Source organism: Peromyscus eremicus, chromosome 8a (genome assembly GCF_949786415.1).
Source record: "Peromyscus eremicus chromosome 8a, PerEre_H2_v1, whole genome shotgun sequence".
Classification (NCBI taxonomy): domain Eukaryota; kingdom Metazoa; phylum Chordata; class Mammalia; order Rodentia; family Cricetidae; genus Peromyscus; species Peromyscus eremicus.
This window is the reverse complement of record NC_081423.1, coordinates 47,353,438-47,375,170: the sequence shown is the minus strand read 5'-3', so window position 1 is coordinate 47,375,170 and position 21,733 is coordinate 47,353,438. Positions and strand designations below refer to the sequence as shown.

At 44.1% G+C, this 21,733-nt stretch overlaps 1 protein-coding gene across 1 annotated transcript in view; it reads left to right on the top strand.

Annotated features, from left to right (window-relative positions):
- Positions 1-264: 264 nt before the first annotated feature.
- Positions 265-21,733, top strand: part of LOC131917216 (protoheme IX farnesyltransferase, mitochondrial) — a 117,795-nt gene continuing 96,326 nt past the window's right edge. Inside the window, exons 1-3 of the mRNA XM_059270915.1 lie at positions 265-375; positions 5,619-5,752; positions 7,591-7,909. Of these exons, the coding sequence (XP_059126898.1) occupies positions 333-375; positions 5,619-5,752; positions 7,591-7,909 (496 nt within the window). The 5' untranslated portion in view covers positions 265-332. The remainder of the gene's footprint in view (positions 376-5,618; positions 5,753-7,590; positions 7,910-21,733) is intronic.

The window sequence follows — 21,733 nt, the reverse complement described above, 5'->3', positions numbered from 1 at the left end:
GGCTGACAATTCATGAGGCTTCAAGTTCAGAGGACGGCCCGGCCGGGACCGAATCGCAGCCCTAACCCCGCCACGACGCGCTCTTCCGCCCGCGCACTCCGGGGACTCGGGTCCCGGGAGCACCCAGGTTCGGTCCGGAGCACCAGAGGGGTAGGTGAAGGCACCAGCTCTGCACCTCCACAACCTCCCGCAGCCTAGCTTCCTTGGAGGCGGGGAGCCGGAAGTGACGGGAGGAAGTCCCGCCTCACTCATAGGGCGGTCCAGCAAGATGGCGGCGCCCAGGAGCCGGTGAGAGGACGCGGGCTTCCCGGGGACAGCTGCACCGGTGCGTTATGGCTGCGTCCCCGCACACCTTTTCCTCGCGCCTCCTCACAGGTATTGTACCCCACCGGACACGATCGTGGGAGAATTCTTTTCTATTGGCCACGCGCGCGCGAGACCGTGGTTCCGGCTGGCTGCAACCTTGGAAGCCCTTGGCTTGTCACCTGCCGGGGAGGTGACCTTTGGGGTAACCTGAAGGGACGAGGCCACGGAGATGTGGACCAGTTTTGTACCGTAGGCTAGGTGGTCCGTAACGTTGGGTGTCTCGTGCTTCTTTGGGGGTGTCAGACAGTGCAAGCTGGAGGGCCGGGTCAACCTGGGGTCTCCCCAAGCCTCTCAGGCATGTGAGAGCCGCGGTTCCTAGCCACTGCCTTCTAATGACAAGAAATGCACCTGCCCCCGTTAAGAAGCTGCATTCCAGCTTGAAGTGTCACGGAGATAACCATGATAATGATAACTGCAGACTGAATCCCATTGAGACTTAGCTCTGTACCATCAGTATGGCTCTTACCGTTAAAAGGACTTTTGACAAATGTTTATTTATCACAAATTCTTGAACAGGTCTCAAGTCTTACCTTTCCAGAGAGGCCAACCTCTGCACTCTACCTAAACTAGGAGCCTTCATCCTTCTTTTCTCATATCACATTAATTTATCATGGTTAGCACATGCTATAATTAATTTATCATTGTTCACACATGCAATACAGATGTACAACACTTTAGTATGTTTCTCCTAATTAGATACATAGTTCGTGAAGGTACAGATTGCCTGTCTCTCTAGTTCACCATTGTATCCCTCATGCCCAGAACAGTTCCTATGTACATCGACTATACTCAGTCATTTCTGAGTGAATGAGATTGTTCTGGTAGAAATATTAGGAGATTGGTTTTGTTGCTGGTATCCGTGGATGATGACCAGTTGGTCCATATTAGGGACAATATAGTAGAAGTCAAGAACTACCTTCTCACACCCCAGAAGTATTTTGTAGGCCTCACTGTCGTATACAAGCTGCCCACGGTGTCTAGCTAACAGTGTTGATCCATGGTGCTTCCAGGAAGTTCTTTTCTCCCGTGGGTTTGTGTGATCTCAGTGCAGATCATTTGACTTTTCTGTAACGAAACATTTACTTGTCTATAAATGAGGTAACTGAGTGAGATGATCTCAAAGGTCCCTTCTGGCTCATAAAATGGGGCAGCAAGTACAAGGGAGGGTAGAAGAGGCAAGGTTGGGCAGTACTTGGTAATTGTTGAAGCTGGGGGGTATTGGAGACTCCTTGGATACCTCTGTTTTTATATGACTGCTATTTTCCATACTGAAAAGTTTGTGGGGTTTTTTGTTGTTTGGGGGGGAAGGGGGTGTTCTGAGTCTTTTTTGAGTCACTTCTTTGTTACTTTCTGTAATTCCTACTGTGAGTGTTCCGAGATCCTGACCCTTGGTCCTCATTTTCAGAGGGCTCCTCTCTTCTTAGTGCTTGACTACCCTCTCTGCATGGAAGCTTCTCCCATATATCTTCCTCAGAGAAGCCTTTCCACCTTTCTGTTCTATATTTCAGCTCCTTATAGGGCAATTCTATTTTGATTCCTGAGTCCCATCGTGTAGGAGATAGGCTGCATATGACCCTCTTGTCCCAGGAGTGGGAACTAATAGCTTAGTTTCTAAAATTGAGCATACTTTTAGAAAAATCTGCTCCGTGTGAATATATGAAAGATCCCACTCAGAAGTTTGATGGGCAGAGTTGGCAGTTAGGATCATTAGGGTTGTTAGGTGCCTTAGTAGTTACTTCCGAGTTTGCTTATAAAAGCCCAAATTATTTTCATTTCCATTAACTAAGCTTCAGGAACTTTCAAGCCACTGGTCTCCTTAGCTAATTTAAAAAGCCCCGCAGACGCAGTCTAGTGTTAATAGTGAACAGTGGTGTTAGGATCATCTCTCTAGATTTTTTAATGCATCTGTGTAAGCCCTGGATATCTTAAAGTGTACATGTGCTTACCCAGGCCTGAAGTAGCTTTCATTTACTAGGTATTTGTTCAGGAACACGTGACACACTTTGACTAAACCAAGTGCAGGCATCATTTACAAATATGGTGTTCCAAGCTGTGTCCCCACCCCCTCCCCGGCAGTGGTTGTTATTACTGCCATTCTGCAGAATTTCAGCTTGGCCCACCTAATCTTGGAAGAATTTCCCAAGTGGTTCCCAGGCAAACACGTCTCCATCCATTTGAAAGTGAGCGTGTCATAATTGTGGTTTGAGGATGTGGTTTCGGTGCCAGTTGGCTCCCCTCTACTGTGAGATAATGGCCTTGTATTTCCAGAGGCAGCTTATTCTCACAGTTCAGGAAGACTATGTGGGCTTGTCAATCACCAAACATCATTTCACTTTATTATCTGGCAAGCGTCCCCGTAGCTGTGGTAGCAGAGGTGACTAAAGGAGAGACTGCCATCAAAGATCTAAACTATGTTGATGGTGTTTTCTTTCCTTGGGGAGACAGAAGCAGTGCCTACTCCGTCATCATAAGGTCCTATAGAAAAACCAAATTATGATTCCACCAGCATTCACCCTAGGGACCCAGTGTGTTTATTGGGTTGCTTGTAGAGCATGGCTGGGGGGCTGCTGGTAGGAGTGGGGGATCTCAAAGCAGCTGCACTTTCAAGTTTGTACCCAGTGTGGAGGATGGCTTCTCCATAGCCACATGGAGCCCCTTCAGTGAACCTTTCCCAGCCTGTTACTCCAGCACCTCTACTTCCCGAGGCCACATGCAATTAAGGTATAATTTGCAAACAAATGGTTGTGAGGAGTGGCTGGAATCTCAGGTGAGAGTCCAAGCCCTCCCCAACCCTTCATCTGTGAAGGAATGTCAACAGCTAGCAAACTGGATCCTGATGCACTTTTGCAAGCAGGCAAAGCTGGTCTGGTGCAGATGGAGGCTGTTTTGTTCAGAGGACTGCATTCTATAACACGTGGGAACAGTGTGCATTAAGAAGTGCTGTCATGGGGCTGGAGAGATGGCTCAGCAGTTAAGAGCACCGACTGTTGTTCCAGAAGACCTGTGTTCAGTTCTCAGCACCCACATGGCAGCTCACAACTGCCTGTAACTCTACCTCCAGGGGATCTGACATTCTCACACAGACATGCAGGGAAAACACCAGTGGACATAAAAAATAAGTAAATCATTTAAAAAAAAAAAAAGTGCTGTCTTCACATGCAGATCCCCCACAGCCAAACATCAGGCAGAACTAGGAGAAACCTATGGAAGAGGGGAGGAAGGATTGTAGGAACCAGAGGGTCAAGGGCACCACAAGAACACAGTCCACAGAATCAACTAACCAGGGCTCATAGGGGGTCACAGATACTAAACAACAATCAGGGAGCCGCTATGGGTCTGACCTAGGTCTTCTGCATATGGTTGTGTAGCTTGGTGTTCTTGTGGGACTCTTAGCAGTGTGAGCGGAGGCTGTCTCTGACTCTTTTGCCTGCTCTTGGGACCCTTTTCCTCCTAGTTGGTTGCCTCATCCAGCCTTATATGAGGGGATGTGCCTCATCTTAATGTAACTTGTTATGCTGTGTTTGGTTGATATCCCTGGGAGGCCTGCTCTTTTCTGAAGGTGAACAGTGGGGGAGTGGATTTGGGGGGAAAGGGGAAGTGAGGGGGAGGGACTAGGAAGAGAAGAAGGAGGGGGAAACTGTGGTCAGGATGTAATATATGAGAGAAGACTAAATAAAAAAATTAAAAAATAATAAAAAAGCGTCATTATAAAACATAACAAACATGATAGAATAGTGAAAGAGACTGAAAATTTGATAGGTAGAGCATAGATTGCATACAAGGAAACAGTGGAAATAAAGTTGATCCAGGTGTGTGTAGTGTGTTTAGTTGGAAGGTCATAAGGCAGTATTGCTGTGATAAAGTAGATGTGCACCTTTGTGTTAGAAATACATGCTGGGTGTGGTGGTTTGAATATAGGCACAGGCATTTGAACACTGGGTCCCAAGAGGTGGTGCTGTTTGGGGAGGCTTAAGGGGTGCAACCTGTGAAACATGGGTTGGGAAAGAGGAAATGCATGAAGCAGGATGGCTGTCTTCACTAACTGCTTGACTCTGCTCCAGTCTGAGCTCATGGAGTCTTTGAGTAGGAATAGAAAGAGAGGGGCGGGTGTGACCTGCATGTCTTACCTTGAGTCTGTTTTCCTGCCTGTGTAACCCCAGGGAGGAGGCCTTCTCAATCCTAATACTTTGTCAGCTTCCAGAGCCCTGTAGGTTTGGTAAGTTCTTGAGTATTACAAGCCTTCCTCTAGGAGGGAATTATTTTTTTTTTTTTTTTTTTTTTTTTTGGTTTTTTGAGACAGGGTTTCTCTGTGTAGCTTTGCGCCTTTCCTGGAACTCACTTGGTAGCCCAGGCTGGCCTCGAACTCACAGAGATCCACCTGGCTCTGCCTCCCGAGTGCTGGGATTAAAGGCGTGCGCCACCACTGCCCGGCTCGGGAATTCTTAAATTCAATGAAAAAACTATACAATACATAGAAAATTGAAGCACACTAGGAAACTAAGAAGCAGAAAACAGCACAGAGAAACTTTAGGTTGTGGAAGCCATGAGAGGAGACACTTTAGACGAGATCAGCTGGGAACCTAGAGGGTAAGTGAGGGATAGCCTCAGTGTCTATGCTATCCCATGCTGGGGACCTAGAGGGTAAGTGAGGGGTAGCTGCAGTGTCTATGCTGTCCCATGCTGGGGACCTAGAGGGTAAGTGAGGGAGATCTGCAGTGTCTATGCTGGCCCATGCTGGACAAGGATGATGCCTGAGACAAGCTCTGAATTTCTTGATTTGAGAGGTTTAATAAAGTGATTAAAATTCAAATTTGGATGCAATAGAGAAGCAGCTTATTCCTAACTGGGTCAACAGTCATATTTTACTGGAAGTCATTTTCCCTTCCTCGTAGTTATCTTAACTATGCAAAGGAAATGTAAACCTTCATTTGAGTTTACCGGCGTTCAGTGAGAAAAGATGGGCGCTGCCTTTTCTACTTTATGAAAAGTGAACTCATTGCGTTGTGTTTTCTTCTCAAAAACATCTACAGTGTGGTAGTCTCCTGAATTCTTGTAACCAGAGTGACGTGGAAGTGACGTTTCCCATCCCTGACCTAAGCCTAGTGCTGATGAGTGCTATTTATTCCCAGGTTGGAATCGGGGTTTGGAGACCAGCCCCACACAGCAGCATCTTGCTTGGCTTTGATGTAGGCGCGATTGAGTGAGCAGCCGCCATTTCAACATGCCTTCTTCTCTCTGTCTCCCTGTCACAGGCTCGGTGGGAGGATGTGTCTGGTATCTAGAGAGAAGAGCTCTACGCGAGTTGCCCCACAGGGTCACACATCTGTTCAGGAGTGTCAACAATCAGTGGGTCGTGGTCCAGCACTGGAGCTTCCTCAAGCGTATGGTAAGTAGACGCCTTCCTTCACTGGCTCTGCGTCTCAGCTTTTCTCTGGGCGAGGGAATTGTGGAGATTCCTGTCGGAAGAAAAGTTTTAGGAAGTACTGTTTGAAAGGGTCTTTTATTTAGTGTTCTCTTAAGTTTATCCAAAAACTTTAATCTCTTGTTTTGATTGTTCTTAACTGAAACCAGAATAATTCTGGCATTTGAGGTTAAATAGATGATCTTGAATTTATTGATTAAGTTTGGAGAAAGATGGAAAACTTATGGCATATTTCGACCAGGCTAAAATTAGGAAAAGCTGAACTTGTGTGATGCATCTTTTATACATTCTTTGAAGTTATGTAAATATGTCTGTAAGACAGAAGTACTTGTTTAACAGTGTGATCTTATTTTCTTCGACCGCTGGTGCATTTGAAAGGTCTTTAAAAATACTTCTGTGGGACTGGAGAATGGCTTAGTCAGTAAAGCGCTTGCTTTGCCACCATGAGGATCTGAGTTCGATCCCCACAGCCAACATAAAAGAGCTGGTGTGGTAGTGAGCGCTTGTGACCTCAGTTCCAATGAGGCAAACAGGAGCCCTGGTTCCTGCTGGCCAGCCAGCTCAGCCCATTCGGTGAGCCCCACAGCCCAGCAAGAGACTGTCTCAGAAAATAAGATGGACTGGCCTGGAGAGATGGCTCAGAAGTTAAGAGCACTGGCTGTTTTTCCAGAGGTCCTGAGTTCAATTCCCAGCAACTACATGGTGACTTAGAACCATCTATAATGAGATCTGATGCTGGGAATACATGTAGCTATACATGCATACAGAACACTGTATATATAATAAATAAATAAATCTTAAATAAAAAAAAAAAAAGATGTATGGCTCCTGAGGAGAGACACTGAAGACTGACCTATGACTTGTGTTTGTACCCTCACTACATGTGAACACACACACACACACACACACACACACACCTGAGCAGACTGAAGATTTTGTAACTTACCAGTGCTTTCACAGTGGCACTGATTGTCTAGTTTCCTACAGGCCTGTGTCTGTGTTGATACACCATGAGATTGTGGCAACATGATGACTCGATCGTCTAGAAAAGGGTCATAGAATAGTAATACACCTGGAAATTCCTAGTGCTGCTCTGGAAGACTAACAAATCATAGTCCAGTGTGATTTAGAAACATCTCACCCTTTCATTAAAACTCCCGCTTTAACTTAGAATTTAATTAATGTAAAATCTTACTAAAATTCACTGTATTTGTCAATTTTAGAAGTTTGGTGTCCTCATCTATAAATAAAAGAGTTATTAATAATGTTCTATCTTTAAATACTGTTGTGAAGATTAACTGAAATATATATTAATATGAAAAATAAGGGCCCTCATAACGTTACTAGTAATTACTAGTTTTTGTCCATCAATGATAGGGGCTGACTCTAAAATGTCACACTGCCACATAACTGCACCTTGACTAGCCCTGTTAGCTTTTCAGTGAGCTCCCCTCAAGGCTGTTTGCTTAAGAGCTCAGGTGGTCCATAGCTGACCTTGGCTATCTGGAGACAGTTTTGTGGTATTTAGATTAGAAAGTCCAGCCTTCAGGAAGGTCAGTGAACGACAGTATCTTCTTTGCAGGAACTTAGATTCCTAGATTTTTCTAAACCACAAATTTAAAGGCATAGCCCGTGCATTAATTTTATCTCCGTATCTTTCAGTGCTGATGTCTGTGTCGCACACATCGTAGGTGCGTGCTTTGCTAGCCATGTTAAAGTTGTAGTACATTCTTCCAAGCAGTGAAAACTGCCAAGCAACATCCTCGTTTTTAGTAACACGTGCTGTTTGTCTGTCCGTCTAGTATGTCACACAGCTGCACAGAGGCCTTAGCCAGCGAGTCAAACCCAAGCCAGAACCAGTGGCTTCTCCGTTCCTTGAACACACATCTTCACGACAGGTTAGGGCAGAGGTGGACGAGCTGCCATCTCTCTCAGCACCCAGCCTGCCACTGTCCCCGAAGCCAAATGAGGAGCTGATGGAGCTGGAGGCCACCTCCGTAGTGGAGCGTTCTCTAGACACGGCCAAAGAGACAAAGGAAGAAAAGCAGTGGAAAGAGATGAAGCTTCACGCTGACGATCTGCCCGGCATTTTGGCTCGACTGTCCAAGATCAAACTCACAGGTACCTGGTTTTCTGAGACTGTTTTGTATTTCTACTGAGCTGTATGTATTACCTCCCTCAAACATTGAAGCTCAAGATTTTTCTTTCCTCTCATTAGGATTCCCACTGGGATATTCTGAATTCTGCTTCTACAGAATTGTGGATTGTGTTACATTGTAACCTTTACGCAAAATTGATCTCATGTGAATTAAAGTAGATGTTTATCCTGCCTATTTCCTTATGCTTATTATGTTTATAGCCACCATGCTTTTAAAATGCAGTACCTGAGTTCAGGAAGCTGCACTGTGCTACATAGTCTAAGCCCACGTGGAGACTTCAGCTACTCTGTGTTCTGTCCCCTGTTCTGTCCCTCTGTGTGTGCAGGGCTCTGGACTAGATTGCTCCAAGGATATTTGGAAGTGTTTCTCCTTCTAATTCCAGTATTAGATCAATCTTCTTGCATCTAGTTGGGTATTAGACCATAATAGTGATGTTTATTGCATGGACTGCCCCGTGAGCATCCGATGCTAGAGTTAGACACAGCTGTGTCACAGCTGGTTTAAGAGTGTTCTGGTTCCCCTGCACACTGAAGACCTGCACCCTGTTCTTGGATGGAAGTGAAGGGACAGTATGGCAAGCTGTGATCAGGCTAAACCAGGTGCCCTTTGAAGACAGAAAGTGGCAAATAGAGTCTCATCAGATGAACAGAAATAAAGGCTTTGAGCATAGAGATGGATGGCGGAAAGAATGATTTCGTTTCTCTCTAAAGGTATGGACACCAAAAATCTAGGGTGAAGGACGTGAACTAGACAACTTCTTTCCTTAGTGACCAAACCCACTTAAAGGAAATTCTCTCTTTGCTGGGAGTGGGTGGGGTGTTGAATGGACATAGTGAATGTGATAGAGTCTAGCAAGAATTCTGTGGTGTAACTAACAGCACGAGTCTAATTCTGCATGGAGACATGCTCCGGCTAAGCAAGAGCTCACCACATCTCTAAAGCCTTGTGATTTTTGCAAGAGGTCTGGGCGTCATGCTATTGACATATTAAGAATAAGTATCAGAAGCTTACAGCCATACAGATGTTACCTAAGAAGTGGGACCTTTCAGGAGGTCACCTCAGAAGTGGCCCCTGTCAGCAGCAGGCTCTTCTTTGTCATTGAACACGTCTGGTCTGCTGATGGGTCCACTTCTCTTATCATCCTGTCCCTGTCAGGAACAGTAGCAGGATTCTTTCCTCAGTGAGAGGCCAGTCTCTTTCAGCCCTGGTCAAGCATCTGAGTGTAAGCAAGAGAACCTTCTGCAGTGCCTCTAAAATGTGCTTCCCCTCTGCTATTCTGATTCAGGCTGGGAACATCCAGGGCCACCGCTTTTTGAGATTTGTTTATTTCTAATTTTAGGTGTATAGGTGTTTCACCTGCGTGGATGTCTGTGTGCCACTTGCATGCCTGGTGTCCACAGTCCAGAAGAGGGTGGCAGAACCCATGCAACTGGAGTCACAGAGGGTTGTGAGCAGCCTTATGGGTGCTGGGAACTGAATCATGGTCCTCTGGAAAAGCAGCCAGTACTCTTAACCACTGAGCCATCTCTCCAGCCCCCTTTTATTTATTTATTTATTTATTTATTTATTTATTTATTTATTTATTTATTTATTATTTGTTTGTTTGTTTGTTTGTTTGTTTATTTATTTGCTGCAGCTCCTAGTTGTCCCTTTGTCTTCCTCCACCTCCACTGCAGTTCATGTCACTCCGAGCTGCCAGTTACTTTCCCTAGATACCACCTCCAGTCGGTGTTTTCCTAACCTACACAAGAGGCCGTTGTGTCTACATATTACCCTCTGCCCCGACTCTGCCTGCTTCTGAGGCAGTGTACTATAGTGACAGCCCGTTCTTGCCTCTCAGCTTACCTGTTCCATGCTGCCGTGGGAGACTGACCTGCCCATCTCACTTCTGGTCAGATCTTTCCGGTCTCTCCAGGGAGCCTGCATGGGGTTCCCATTTTGAGATCCTAGCTGGACATTTACTCACCAGTGAAGTCTTAGGTGGTTTTTCTTCACCCTTTTGAGATAGTTTACATGTCTGTAAGGGAGGAAATACAATAAATACATCATTTCAGAATTTTAATTGTATAATGTATTAAAGCCACCCAGCAATGTTCCTTACAAATGGGAGGTGCTGAAAGGTGGGTTTGCAAATAGTTATGGGTAAATATTTAAGCGTCTGCTGGCTAGGTGTTGTGTTTCCAGCGGGTTTGTTTCTGTCCGTGCAGTTTGTATAGGTAGGTAAGGGTTTACTAGGCAGGGAGGTGACGGGGACCACAAGCAGCAGCAGAAGCCGGAACAGGCCAAGAACCCTGCTGCATCCTGCCCATTCAGAAATTGAGATCTGACTCAGGTGTCAAGTAGGGGAGGTGCTGGGAGGGCTAGTGTTGTCATATGGGCACTTACTCTGTTGAAGAGTTGCACTGTTAAACCACAGTGGTAACAAGTTCTAGAAGGTTTCGTAGAGAAAGATGGTCACTTTGTGATTTCTTTCTGTTTTAAGCATCTTAGTTGCCATTAAATGTGAAGGCTAAGTCAAAAACAAGCTTCAGAGAGTGCTGAGGTGTGCATCTTCAGCTGAAAGTGTACCTTTGCAGCTCACTAGCTGCACAGAACAGTGGGTTTGTGAACTCAGACCGTGTTCATGCACCTGTTACCCTCACCTGCACCCTCCTGTGGTTTACCTCCAGTAGTTCTGCTTCTGTGTTCACATATAGTGTGTATCTAGATCTCATGCGAAAACGTGACATTTGTCTTTCTTAATCTGGCTTATTTCAGTTAACACAATCTCTGGTTCCATCCATTTTCCTACGACAACAGGATTTCATTCTTCTTTATAGCTGAATAAGACTCCATTGTGTGTATACTTAGCACATTTTCTTTATCTGCTTTTCTACTGATGGATACCTAGGCTGATGTAACTCAGCTGCTATGAACTGTGTTATAGTAAGCTTCCCATTCCCAATTTTGGACTTTGGAAGTCAGACTGAGTATATTTTGTATTATGAGATGGCCATGAGCCTATGGGGCAAGGAATGTTACGGTTTAGATGTGAAATGATTCCCATAAGCTCATTTATTTCAATCCTTTGTCCCCAGCCAGTGGCACGACTAGGGAGGTTATGGGACCTTTGGGAGGTGGGCCTCGCTGAAGGAAGGGGGTTGCTGTGGGTGGGCTCTGGGTTACAGCCTCTCCCTGTTACAGCTGGAATCCTCCCTGCTTGCTGACTAGCCCTAGGATGTAATCAAGCTGCCTCTGGCTCCTGCTCCGTTACTTCCATCGTGAACACTGCCCTGCCTTTTTAGCCACAAAACTGAGCTAAAAGAACCCCCGAAACAGAACAAAGCGGCTCCTCTGCCCGAAAGTGCTGTGCCCAGGGTTCTGTCACTGACCTGAGCACAGCAGCCCTTTGTCCCGTGTCCTCTTACCACCAGCCATGCTCACTGAAAGTGTCTCCGTTACATTCTTCGGGTTAGTGTTTGGGACACTTTGTTTTCTTTTACTCTGTCCTACTTACCTTTTCCCTTTGGTGAGTTCAGATGGGTCCTGTCTTACTCGTAGTTAGGAAGGCCTGACTACCACATGCCATAAAGTCCTAGTTCAAGGCTCTTGTGATATGCGTATGTTTGTTCAGTCTGTAAGGATTTAGTGTCATCTAGTATCAGTTTCTCTAGAAATGGAGTAAGGTGACATGGCTCACAGTCCTGTTGAGCCGTGTTCTCCTGTATCCTTAAATTTATTGGCACCCACTTGCACCTTTAATCTCAGTACTTGAGAAGCTGAGGCTGACTGATCTCTGAGCTCAAGGTTGGCCAGGGCTGTACAGTGAGACCCTTTCTAAAAGAAAGGAAAAAGAAAGAAAGAGGGATGAGGGAAAGATGAGTTTGATATTGGCAAATTCTTTGGGCAAATCGCTTCAAAGGACAGGGGTCCAATGGAATTCTATTATGGAAGACCTGGGGTTCTTCAGATGGAGTTAGCAGTGTGGTCACAGAAAAGAACAGGTGTTGGGGGTGGTAGGTAGAGTGAGCAGAGCAGAGGGCCCAGGGCAGAATTCCTTAAAATCATTCCTTCTAGTTCTTACGAAATGCCTGTAATAATCCTGTGAGGCAACAGATGGTCAAGGAGTGGGAAACAAGAAAGGACTCTGTCACTGGCAGAGGTGCAGATCCCTCTCCACAGGAAGGACTTGGACCACACTGCAGATGCAGGAGGACCACTCAGAAGCCTGGCTGGAAAGGTACAGGAAGTCGGTGCCCACTACCTGGAAGTCAGGAAATGGCAGGCAGAGTTTCTTCTCAATGCTTCCAGGAGCTGTTTTGAGTAATATACTTCATTTTGTAAAGTTTATCTGATGAGTATTTCATTAGTAACAAATAAAGGGTGACTAATTTAAGGTCAGGATTTTTTCGCTACAACTTTTTTATTCTGGCTATTGTACTGTTTTTCCTTTTATGTGGCTTATGTGGTTGTATATCTGAGTTGGCATTCCAGATACAGCAGGATTTAATATGTAAAACCTGAGTCTGGAATCTTAAGCAGGTAGTAATCATTTAATATCTTAATTATTCTTCAGTGTACATGGATGCACTGACTCCTGTGTGTCAAAGGGTAAAGAACACTGATGGCATGCTGGTTAAAATGGTGATTCCTTGCCACTGTGGGGGGGCTCAGATTCTCAGGATCCAGGACATGACTCAGAGATCTGAATGTTTGATATGTAATACCAGGTGCAGGTGATCAGAATATATCTCAGAAACCTGATGGAGGCAGGACCCAGACATCAAACTCATTCCCAGACATGTTGGTCTGGCTGTTGCTGGGGAGAGCTTGCTTACCGAGAGCCAGAGCTGGCGGGTAGGACAGCTGGCCACAGGAAAGGCAGCTGGGCAGAACCTGGACCACACAAGAGAGGCATGCAAAAGCAAGATGTTCCAAGGAACGGGGACTACCTCCTCCTCACCTACAGCCACAGATGGAAGAGACCTGGGGTCGTAAATGTCCCCCATATGATTTTATTTATCCCACGTGACTAATTGAATTAAAGCCATTTCCTTCTGCTTATTTCATCTAAAGAGGTAGCACCGTTTAGTGACCCTTAGCCCTCTCATCTGACTGACCTTGTACTTTCCTCTTTAGTTTATTACTTGAACCCATACAGCCTGGAGTCAGCAGGACTATTTCTTTAAGGAGATCCCTGATACACGTAAATTGATTTCTCTTGGACTTTTAACATCTTAGACAATTCATTTCTAGCTAATGGCAGCTGAGGCAGGAATTTTTGAGAGCCCGCAGTCACATTATAGAACGAGTCTTTTCTGTGCTTCTCTAGAGCTATAATATGCCAAGGAAGGGCTGGATACTGATCAGACTTCAGATTTCCTTTGTAGGAGGGCAGACTAGCTGCAGCCCGGATCCTAGGCATTTCTACCAGGACGTGGGCCAAACCTTTGCTGGTGTGAATGTCATTTGAAAACGTGTGTGTGTGTGTGTGTGTGTGTGTGTGTGTGTGTGTGTGTGTGTGTGTGAAGGAAAGTAAAACTGAGTTTATAAAGGAGTAATAGGCCTCCCTAGAGCCCCCTGCCAGCTGAGCTATTTACAATAATGTTTTTGCAGTTTGTTGCAGGGACCACACCAGGGTGAGGAAATTTTATTTGGATTAGGATCATAAGAGGCTGTAGTGACTCAACTGGGTTTAGACTGAATATAGGTCAATAAAGAGCAGGACGTTCCTGACGAACATCTGTGCTGAAAAGTTACTTTTCCCAAGGCCAGCATACTAAATAGATTGTTTATTGGAACCAATAGCTCAAGCTGTTGCTAGAGCTGATTGAGACCACAGTGGGTAGACCTTCCCCACAGTCCCTAACGCTGCTTTTTATTCAAAGAAAAGTAGAAACAGGGCACTGGCTCATTTTAGATTGCTTTGTGTGGCTTACTGGGGTCTCTGGTGTTAGTTGTACCAAGCAACTCCCATGCTCTCACAGTAAAGCCATCCTACTTGCAGAGTTAGAGGGATCCCTTGAGGTTTACACTTTGAATAATGGGTAATAATACTTCCTGACTCTTTCTGTAGTATTTTAAGTTATGTAACTATCAAGTATTTATTTTAAGAAAACACAAATAGGTTAAAAAAAGAAGATTGAAATGCTCTTATAATTTTACCATGTCAAAATAACAGTCATTTTATAGATTTTGGTAAATTAGCTCGTAGAATTTAATATCATACTCGTCTTTTTGTATGAGACTTTCTTTGATTTTGGTGACTTGAATTGTTATTTGTTTTGTTTTAGTTTTCTTAAGACAAAAATCTAAAATAAGAGGGCTGGTCAAATGGCTCAGGTGTTAAGAGCACTTGCTGCTGTTTCAGAGGACCTGAGACCAAATCCTAGAACCCACACTGGGTAGCTCCCAACTGCCTACATGTAGCTCCAAGTCTAAGGGGTCAAATGTTCTCTTCTGGCCTCTGTTGGAACCAGCATTCAAATGGCATACATTCATACACACACACACACACACACACACACACACACACACACACACAGAGCAATGAACCATTTTAAAAGATAGAAAATAATATATAAAGAGCTCCATGTAGGTCATCTAGCAACTCTGTTGACAGTTTTTAGCCCTTACCTGTGCACACTCTGTCTAAAGTTAACAGTCTAGGCTATAGAGTTAGACTGACAGAGCTGGAATCCCTCATTTATTACATATTGGCTGTACAATTATTGACACTTTTATTTTTTGATGTCTTAAAGGCTTGGTTTCAACTATAAAATGGCAACAAGTCCATCTTCGAGGACTATGGTAAAATTTATAAGAAATAATTTAGAGAACAGTTTACTACTACACCTAGTTAATGTTCAAGGAAAGTTAGTTACTGTTATACTGTGCTAATGTATGTGCAGTACATTTGATAATTTTTAATATCATGTTTACACATCTTTGTGTTTATTTCTAAGAAGTTAGGTCCCGAGAAATTAACCCTTTTCATGTTTTTATTGCCGTGTATTAATTATTCTAGCTAATGGGCTTTGTTGTGGCATCTCATGTGCATATTCTGTACTGTGGATTTATTCACCCACCTGTTGGCCTCTCTTGCTTCCCTCAGCCCACGTTGGAGTGAGACAGAGCAGAAAGATGCCACTGCATAGCTATGCCCAGCTTGTTTCCTTCCCTTGTCTTTATCAGTGTGGTGATAGTGCTGCAGGGAGAATCTTTGTCTTTTTATCTGTGATGATTCTCCAGGGCAGATACTTGCAAATATCTTTTGGGATAAAATATCCATACTTTCAGAGATTTTGATTGGTGGGTCTCCCTGAAGAAATGTTTACCAGGTGATGCTGTGGTCCAAATGACCAGCCTACCACACCTTCAGCAGTTATTGCTGACTAATGCTGTAATTTTGTAAATAATGTGTAAAAATTGGCACATAAACTTGTTTTATATTTAAAGCTCCTGATGATTGTTTATGTTCATTGATGATTTGTATTTTTACTGATCATAACCCACTTGTCTTCCGCCTTTTCTTCTATTTGTTCCACTGTTTTCAAGGATTCTATATATATTATAGTCAGTCCTGGTTTGTGTGTGTGCACATGTGTGTGTGCATGCATGTGTGAGTGTGTGTGTGTGTGTTCCTTTTCATTTCCCAATATTTTGATGTATGAAAGTTAATTTGTGGTAACCAAATCTATTAATTTTCTGAGGTTCTGACTTTGTACCATAATTAAGCTTTTTCATATGAAGATTGTATTTACCTCCTTGTCAGTTTCATATTTTTATAATTTTATACTTGTATTATACTTTATTTTCGGGACATGCATTTTGGTTAGTGGTATGTAATGGGCTCATAACTGGGTTTATAGTCGTTACCCCATGTTACAGCATCACATTCACAGGTTTAAAAATTAATAAAGCCTTATCTGTGGAACCCTTCCTGTTTTCTGTCCTTCCCTATTTCTACCCCAAATATCTTAATATCTAGTTTTTTGCTAGTATCTTAATTGGAATTTCAGTATGTTCACAGTTAATTTAGGTATGTGTAGACAGATTTTTCTTTGGACTGCCAGCTCACAAAAAAACAGCATGGAGACTTATTACTAATTATGAAAGCTCGGCCTATAGCATGGGCTTGTCTCACCACCTCTTATAACTTAAACTTAAATATAAATATTAACCCATTTATATTAGTCTACATTTTGCCTTGGATTTCCATCCTGCACCTCCTGTTCCCTCTCCCTCTCTTCTGGCATCTGTCTCCTGCCTAGATTCATCTCCTCTTCTTTTCTCTCTGCCTAGAAGTCCCATCTAACCTCTTCCTGCCTAGCTACTGGCCATTCAGCTCTTTATTAAATCAATCAGAAGGCACCTTGGCAAAGACACATTTTCACAGTATACAAAAAGATTATTCCACAACGGGTATGTATTGAGATCTTTACCATATTGCATTATCTTCATTAATCTGAATCCTCTTTTATTCTTTTTAAATTTTCTTTAAATAGGTCAAAATATTTGGTACTAAATTGACTTGGGGTGGGATATTTTAAAATACTTTTTCAGTTGATTATTTCTTGAATTTTTCAGGAAAGCAATGCAAATAATGATCAGATTTATCTCCTTTTTTTTACCTATATGAGTTACTTCACTTTCTGGGCCATTTCCTCTTTGTTGGCCCTGTCCAGTAGCTTTCCTGTCTGTTGTTTCTCACTTCTTGGGAAGGCCCTCTGGGGTGTTATGTACACTGACGGTTTGAGTCTTACATCTCCGTGTCGTTACTTCCCGTAACATTTATGATCCTGCTGTGGCAAGCCTTGTTTCGTCACCATGTTTTGACCCGCTCTTGTGCTTCTCTGCTGGAGTGTACACACTTAACTAGTCAGTTCACAGTCCCTGGGCACTGCTGTATTTACTTTTCTGCATGTTAAATGACAAAACGAGGCATGGTGAACACATTCTTGCCTCGTGGATCCTATTAATAAGTGTGTATTTCTTAAGCATGTATATACTATGTGTATGTACTTCGTACATACTATGTATATACTAAACTGGTAGCTGAGCGCAGGCATGCTGGACTTTTCCCATGTCATTTAACAGTTTCTTTGTGGTGTTGGACTTCTTTCACATAGTAACTTAGAGGAATAGTGACCACCAGTTCACATCCTTGATCTAACATTCCTGTGGCCTGGAGGCAAATGAGGAAGCAGCATCTGGAAAGGGGACCATTTCTCAAAAGATACTTTCTTGATATTTCTGAACCCATAGTGCCAATGTCATGAGTCCTGGCCTTAGTTTTTAGTGTAAACTCCCTTTACTCAAGAAATATGGGTGCCTGTGTTCAGCCATTTCTCTGACACTGCTGCCTGCTGAGTTGGAGTTGGAGGATTGCCCCGTGTGCCAAGGTGTGGTGGACTCGAATGACCTGTGGTGGATGAGGGCTTTGTCGCAGAGAGAACTGTGTTGAGGAAAGGCCCTCTCCTGCTCTCTTTAGAGTGACCTGGCCAGCCCTTCTACGTGTGATGCAGCTGTCTCTATACACTCGTGGGCCATGGTGGCAAGGGGACTTCTCCCGGAGTCTGCCAACTTTAACTGTCATTCACCTTGGCTTCCCTTGTTCCTCAAGGAGAAGGAATAAAGGGTACCGTCTGGATAGCCTCTGTTTCTTGTATTTATCCAGTTCCTTACTGTGACTGTTTACTTCGATGTTTTCCCTATTTAAACAATGAAAATAGAGAACCAGGGGTACACCCCTAGGTATTTGCTCATCATATGCAAGGCCCTGGGTTCTATCCCCAGCAAGACAGATGCATCATTTTTCAAACAATGAGAGTAGTTATCTACTTCATATAACCTGTATTTAAACTATACTTCCTGGGGCATTTCGTTTCCTCTCTGTACCATTTACTGAAGATACAGTGTTATTTTTCATCAGTTTTTGTTTTTATTTAGTTTGTTTCTGTCCTCGTTTGGCTTTGTATTGCTGTTATAAACACCGTGACCATAAGCAACTTGGGGAAAAAGAGTTTCTTTCATCTCACAGATGGAAGTAAGTCCATTATCCAGGGAACTCAGGGCAGGAACTGAAGCAGCGAGAGGCCATGGAGGAACACATGAGGAACACCGCTTCCTGCTCTGCTCCCTGTGGCTTGCTCAGCTTGCTTTTTATACAACTTGAGACCACCTGCCCAGGGATAGCATCATCCACAGTTGGCTGGGCCTTCCCACATCCGTCAGTAATCAAGAAATGCCCCATAGACTTGCCTACAGGTCATTCTGGTGAAGACATTTTCTCAAATGAGGTTACCTCTTTCCACTTGACACACAAATACAACGCTATTAAACTATAACCTTCCTATTCTTGTTTGTCCCTCAAAAGGTGTTAATATCACTCTATGTAACATAGTATAACTTTAGAAGTCCCACACTCTAAAAAATTTATGCACTTTAAAATATCTAACATCTCTTGAAAAGTTCAAAATCTCTCAACTGTGGGCTCAACTAAGTTACATACTTCTTATGCCAATGGGAAAGAACAGTGCACAGTTACAGTTATATCATACCCAAATCCAGCAGTGTGAATAGCTCAGTGTCTGCTGTCTGGGATTCACTCACGATCTTCTGGGCCCCAAAGCCCTTGGGCAGGCCCACCTCTCCAATTCTACCATCTGAAGCACAAGCAATTTACCTTGTAAGTTCTGGCCAGCTCCATTCCACACCTCCGAATATCCTTGGTAGTCATCCCCAAGCCCTGGCATCTCCAGTATCCTGGGGTTGCCAATAGCCTCTTGTGGCCTCTGTTTAGTGACTCTGACCCTGCCTCATGGTGCCAAGCCTCAACTGCTCTCCAAGACCCTGAAGGCCTCTAGCTCCCATGCTGCTCAAACTAGTAAGATGTGGGGAAGTCACACATTACCAAGATCAGCTGCCACCTTGGTGATGCAAGCTTTGCCTCTTCTGGACCACAGCTCTGCCCTTGAGGAAAATACTTCCCAGAAGATTTCAGCTGAGTGATGCTGGTCTGTTGTTAACCACGGCTGATTCTTCAGTCCCAGCTGACCAGCATCAATTTTCCCAGTAATGTAAAGGTTTACTCAGTGTTGCTGTCTCTTGTTGGTCAAAGCGGACTCTTCAGCCCCGCCTGACCGTAAACACAGATTCTTAATACAAAGTCCCTGACAAATAGCCCTGTGAAGTCTTTCAGGGATCCCCAGCTTCCCTCTGAAACTTCTCAAGCCAGGTTCTGCCGTCTGCCTTTCTCTGTCAGTCTCTTACGCGTTTCTATAGAAGAGCTCACTCAGGTCTGAGAACCCAATGGCTCTTCCAGGCCGAAGTCCAAACACTTCCATAGTTCTCTCAAAAAACAACATGGTCAGGTCTGTCACATAACACCCTACTCCTAGTACCAGTTTCTGTCCTAGCTTGGCTTTGTATTGCTCTAATAAACACCATGACATGACCAAATGCAACCTGTAGAGGAAAGGCTTTATTTTTATCTCACAGTTTATAATCCATCATGAGGGGAAGTCAGGGTAGGAGCCGGGAGGCAGAAAATAAGGCAGAGACCATGGCGGAACACTGCTTACTGCCTTCCCCCCCATGGCTTGCTCAGCCTGCTTTTTAATACATTCTAGGCCCACCTGCTCTGGAGGTGGCATGGCCTGCAGTGGGTTGGGGTCCCCCACATCAATCATCAGTCAAGACAGTGTCCCCACAGATTTGTGTACAGGCCAAGCTGACAAAAACGAACCAGTTTCTGTTTGTTTTTGTTTGTTTTTTTGTTTGTTTGTTCATGACTGGATTTCTCTGTGTAGCCATGGCTGTCCTGGAACTGGCTCTATAGACCAGGCTGGCCTCGAAATCAGAGATCTGTCTGCCTCTGCCTCCTGAGTGCTGGAATTAAAGGCATACACCATCACCACTGCCTTTAAAAAACAAACAAACAAACAAAAAACGAAAACAAGTCTTTTTTTGAATGATTTAGTTTTATTTTATGTGCCTTGGTGTTTTGCCTGCATGTCTGTCTATCTGAGGGTGTGAGCTGCCATGTGGGTGCTGGGAATTGAATCCGAGGCTTTTGGAAGAGCAGCCAGTGCTCTTAACCACTGAGTCATCTCTCCAGCCCTTAACCAGTTTCTTTTTACGTGGATGAAAATATATTTAGCCAGCTTGCTTTGTTTTTTCATCATACAATTATTAATTTGGGATTTACTTGTCTTAAATTAATTTCATGTTGATTGAACTGGTTGTTAAGTGTAAAATGCTGTGGTTGATGCTAGAAAGAGGTAAAAATAAATTTCTCCTGAGGATGAAAATTACTTTCAAACAGTATTGGCAACTTTAAAGGAGAGAGAGAGAAATAGGAACCCAGACTGGGCTCAGCTGCCTGAACGGGAATTCTAAAGAACAGCAGTTCCGTCACTTGTGTCGAGGAGTCTAGAGTTAGTGTTTCACAAGACTGCCATGATGCCTTCTCTCTCTCTCTCTCTCTCTCTCTCTCTCTCTCTCTCTCTCTCTCTCTCTCACTGGTTTATGGTGTGTGACCCTAAGACCTCAAGATGTCCTCTACATCCTCCTCGGCTTCTAGGCAGAAGCATGAAAATGGGCAAAGGTAGAAGGTCAGGAACCACCTTCAAGAAGGGGAAGGGAGGCTTCTGAGAGGGGCCTCCGCTGTCTCTTTGGCCAGGTTTGTATAGCATGCAGCCAACCCCAAGGGAGGTTGTGAAGTGTGGCCCAATCCGATATCCATCATTGAAAAAGCCCCAGCATCGAAGTCCCAGCCTAATAAACTCTCCCATTTTTCTCTGACTTCTTATGCCTTTGGGATCCTTGGGGTCTTGTTTTCATGCAAGTTTCTGGACATGTCCTCCTAAAATTCTTTCACTCTTGGCCTGAGTTGCAGCTTGGGAATCAGAATTTCAACTGGTGTCCCTGGCATGCTTCGAGAGGAGAGCTCCAAGCTCCCTCTCTCCAGCTCCCTCTCAACTCTCAAAAGCCTGTCTTGTTTTTCATTCCACACAGCATCTGGGAGTAGTTCCTGTCCAATAGGAGAATTTCCGCATGCCACTATTTCCCTATCCCTGTGCCTGTTCACCCAGCCCCCACCCATCACTCTAAATACCTGAGTTCCTATTAGAGTCTACAGCCCCAGACCGGTCACCGTCTAGGAGGGGGCTGTCTGAAACTCCTGGGGGCACCAAGGCATTGCTCCTCAGTCTGCATGCTAGACTTGGCTGGGTGCATAAGTACTCCTTTGGGAGTACTATTGAGGCCTTAGTTTACAGTTCAAAGCAGAACACGGTTGCATCCCATTTATTAAGATTAAGGGGTGCAGTAAGATGGTTCAGTAGATAAAAGCTCTTTTTTAAGCCTGATAAGTTAAGTTTGATTCCTGGAATCCACGTAAAGGTGGAATGAGAGAACCAGCTCTGGAAGGTTGTCCTCCCTCGTACTCTTGTATCGTAACACACATACACATCATGCACACATGTGCACATGCACATACACATCATGCACACATGTGCACATGCACATACACATCATGCACACATGCACACACACATCACACAGTGTGCACATGCACACATACACATCATACACAATGTGCACATGCACACATATAATAATAAAGAAGAATTTTCTTTTTAAAGATTAAGGAATGAAACACTAACAGAAGAACCAAAAGAGTGCTCCAGGTTGTAAGTGCTGAAGAAAGATTTTGTTCATCTGTTGCTTTGGAAACCTTTCTAAGCTCTACTGCAGTTGAAAATTTACAAATGTCTTTTTTAAACCACAAATGTGAAGGAAT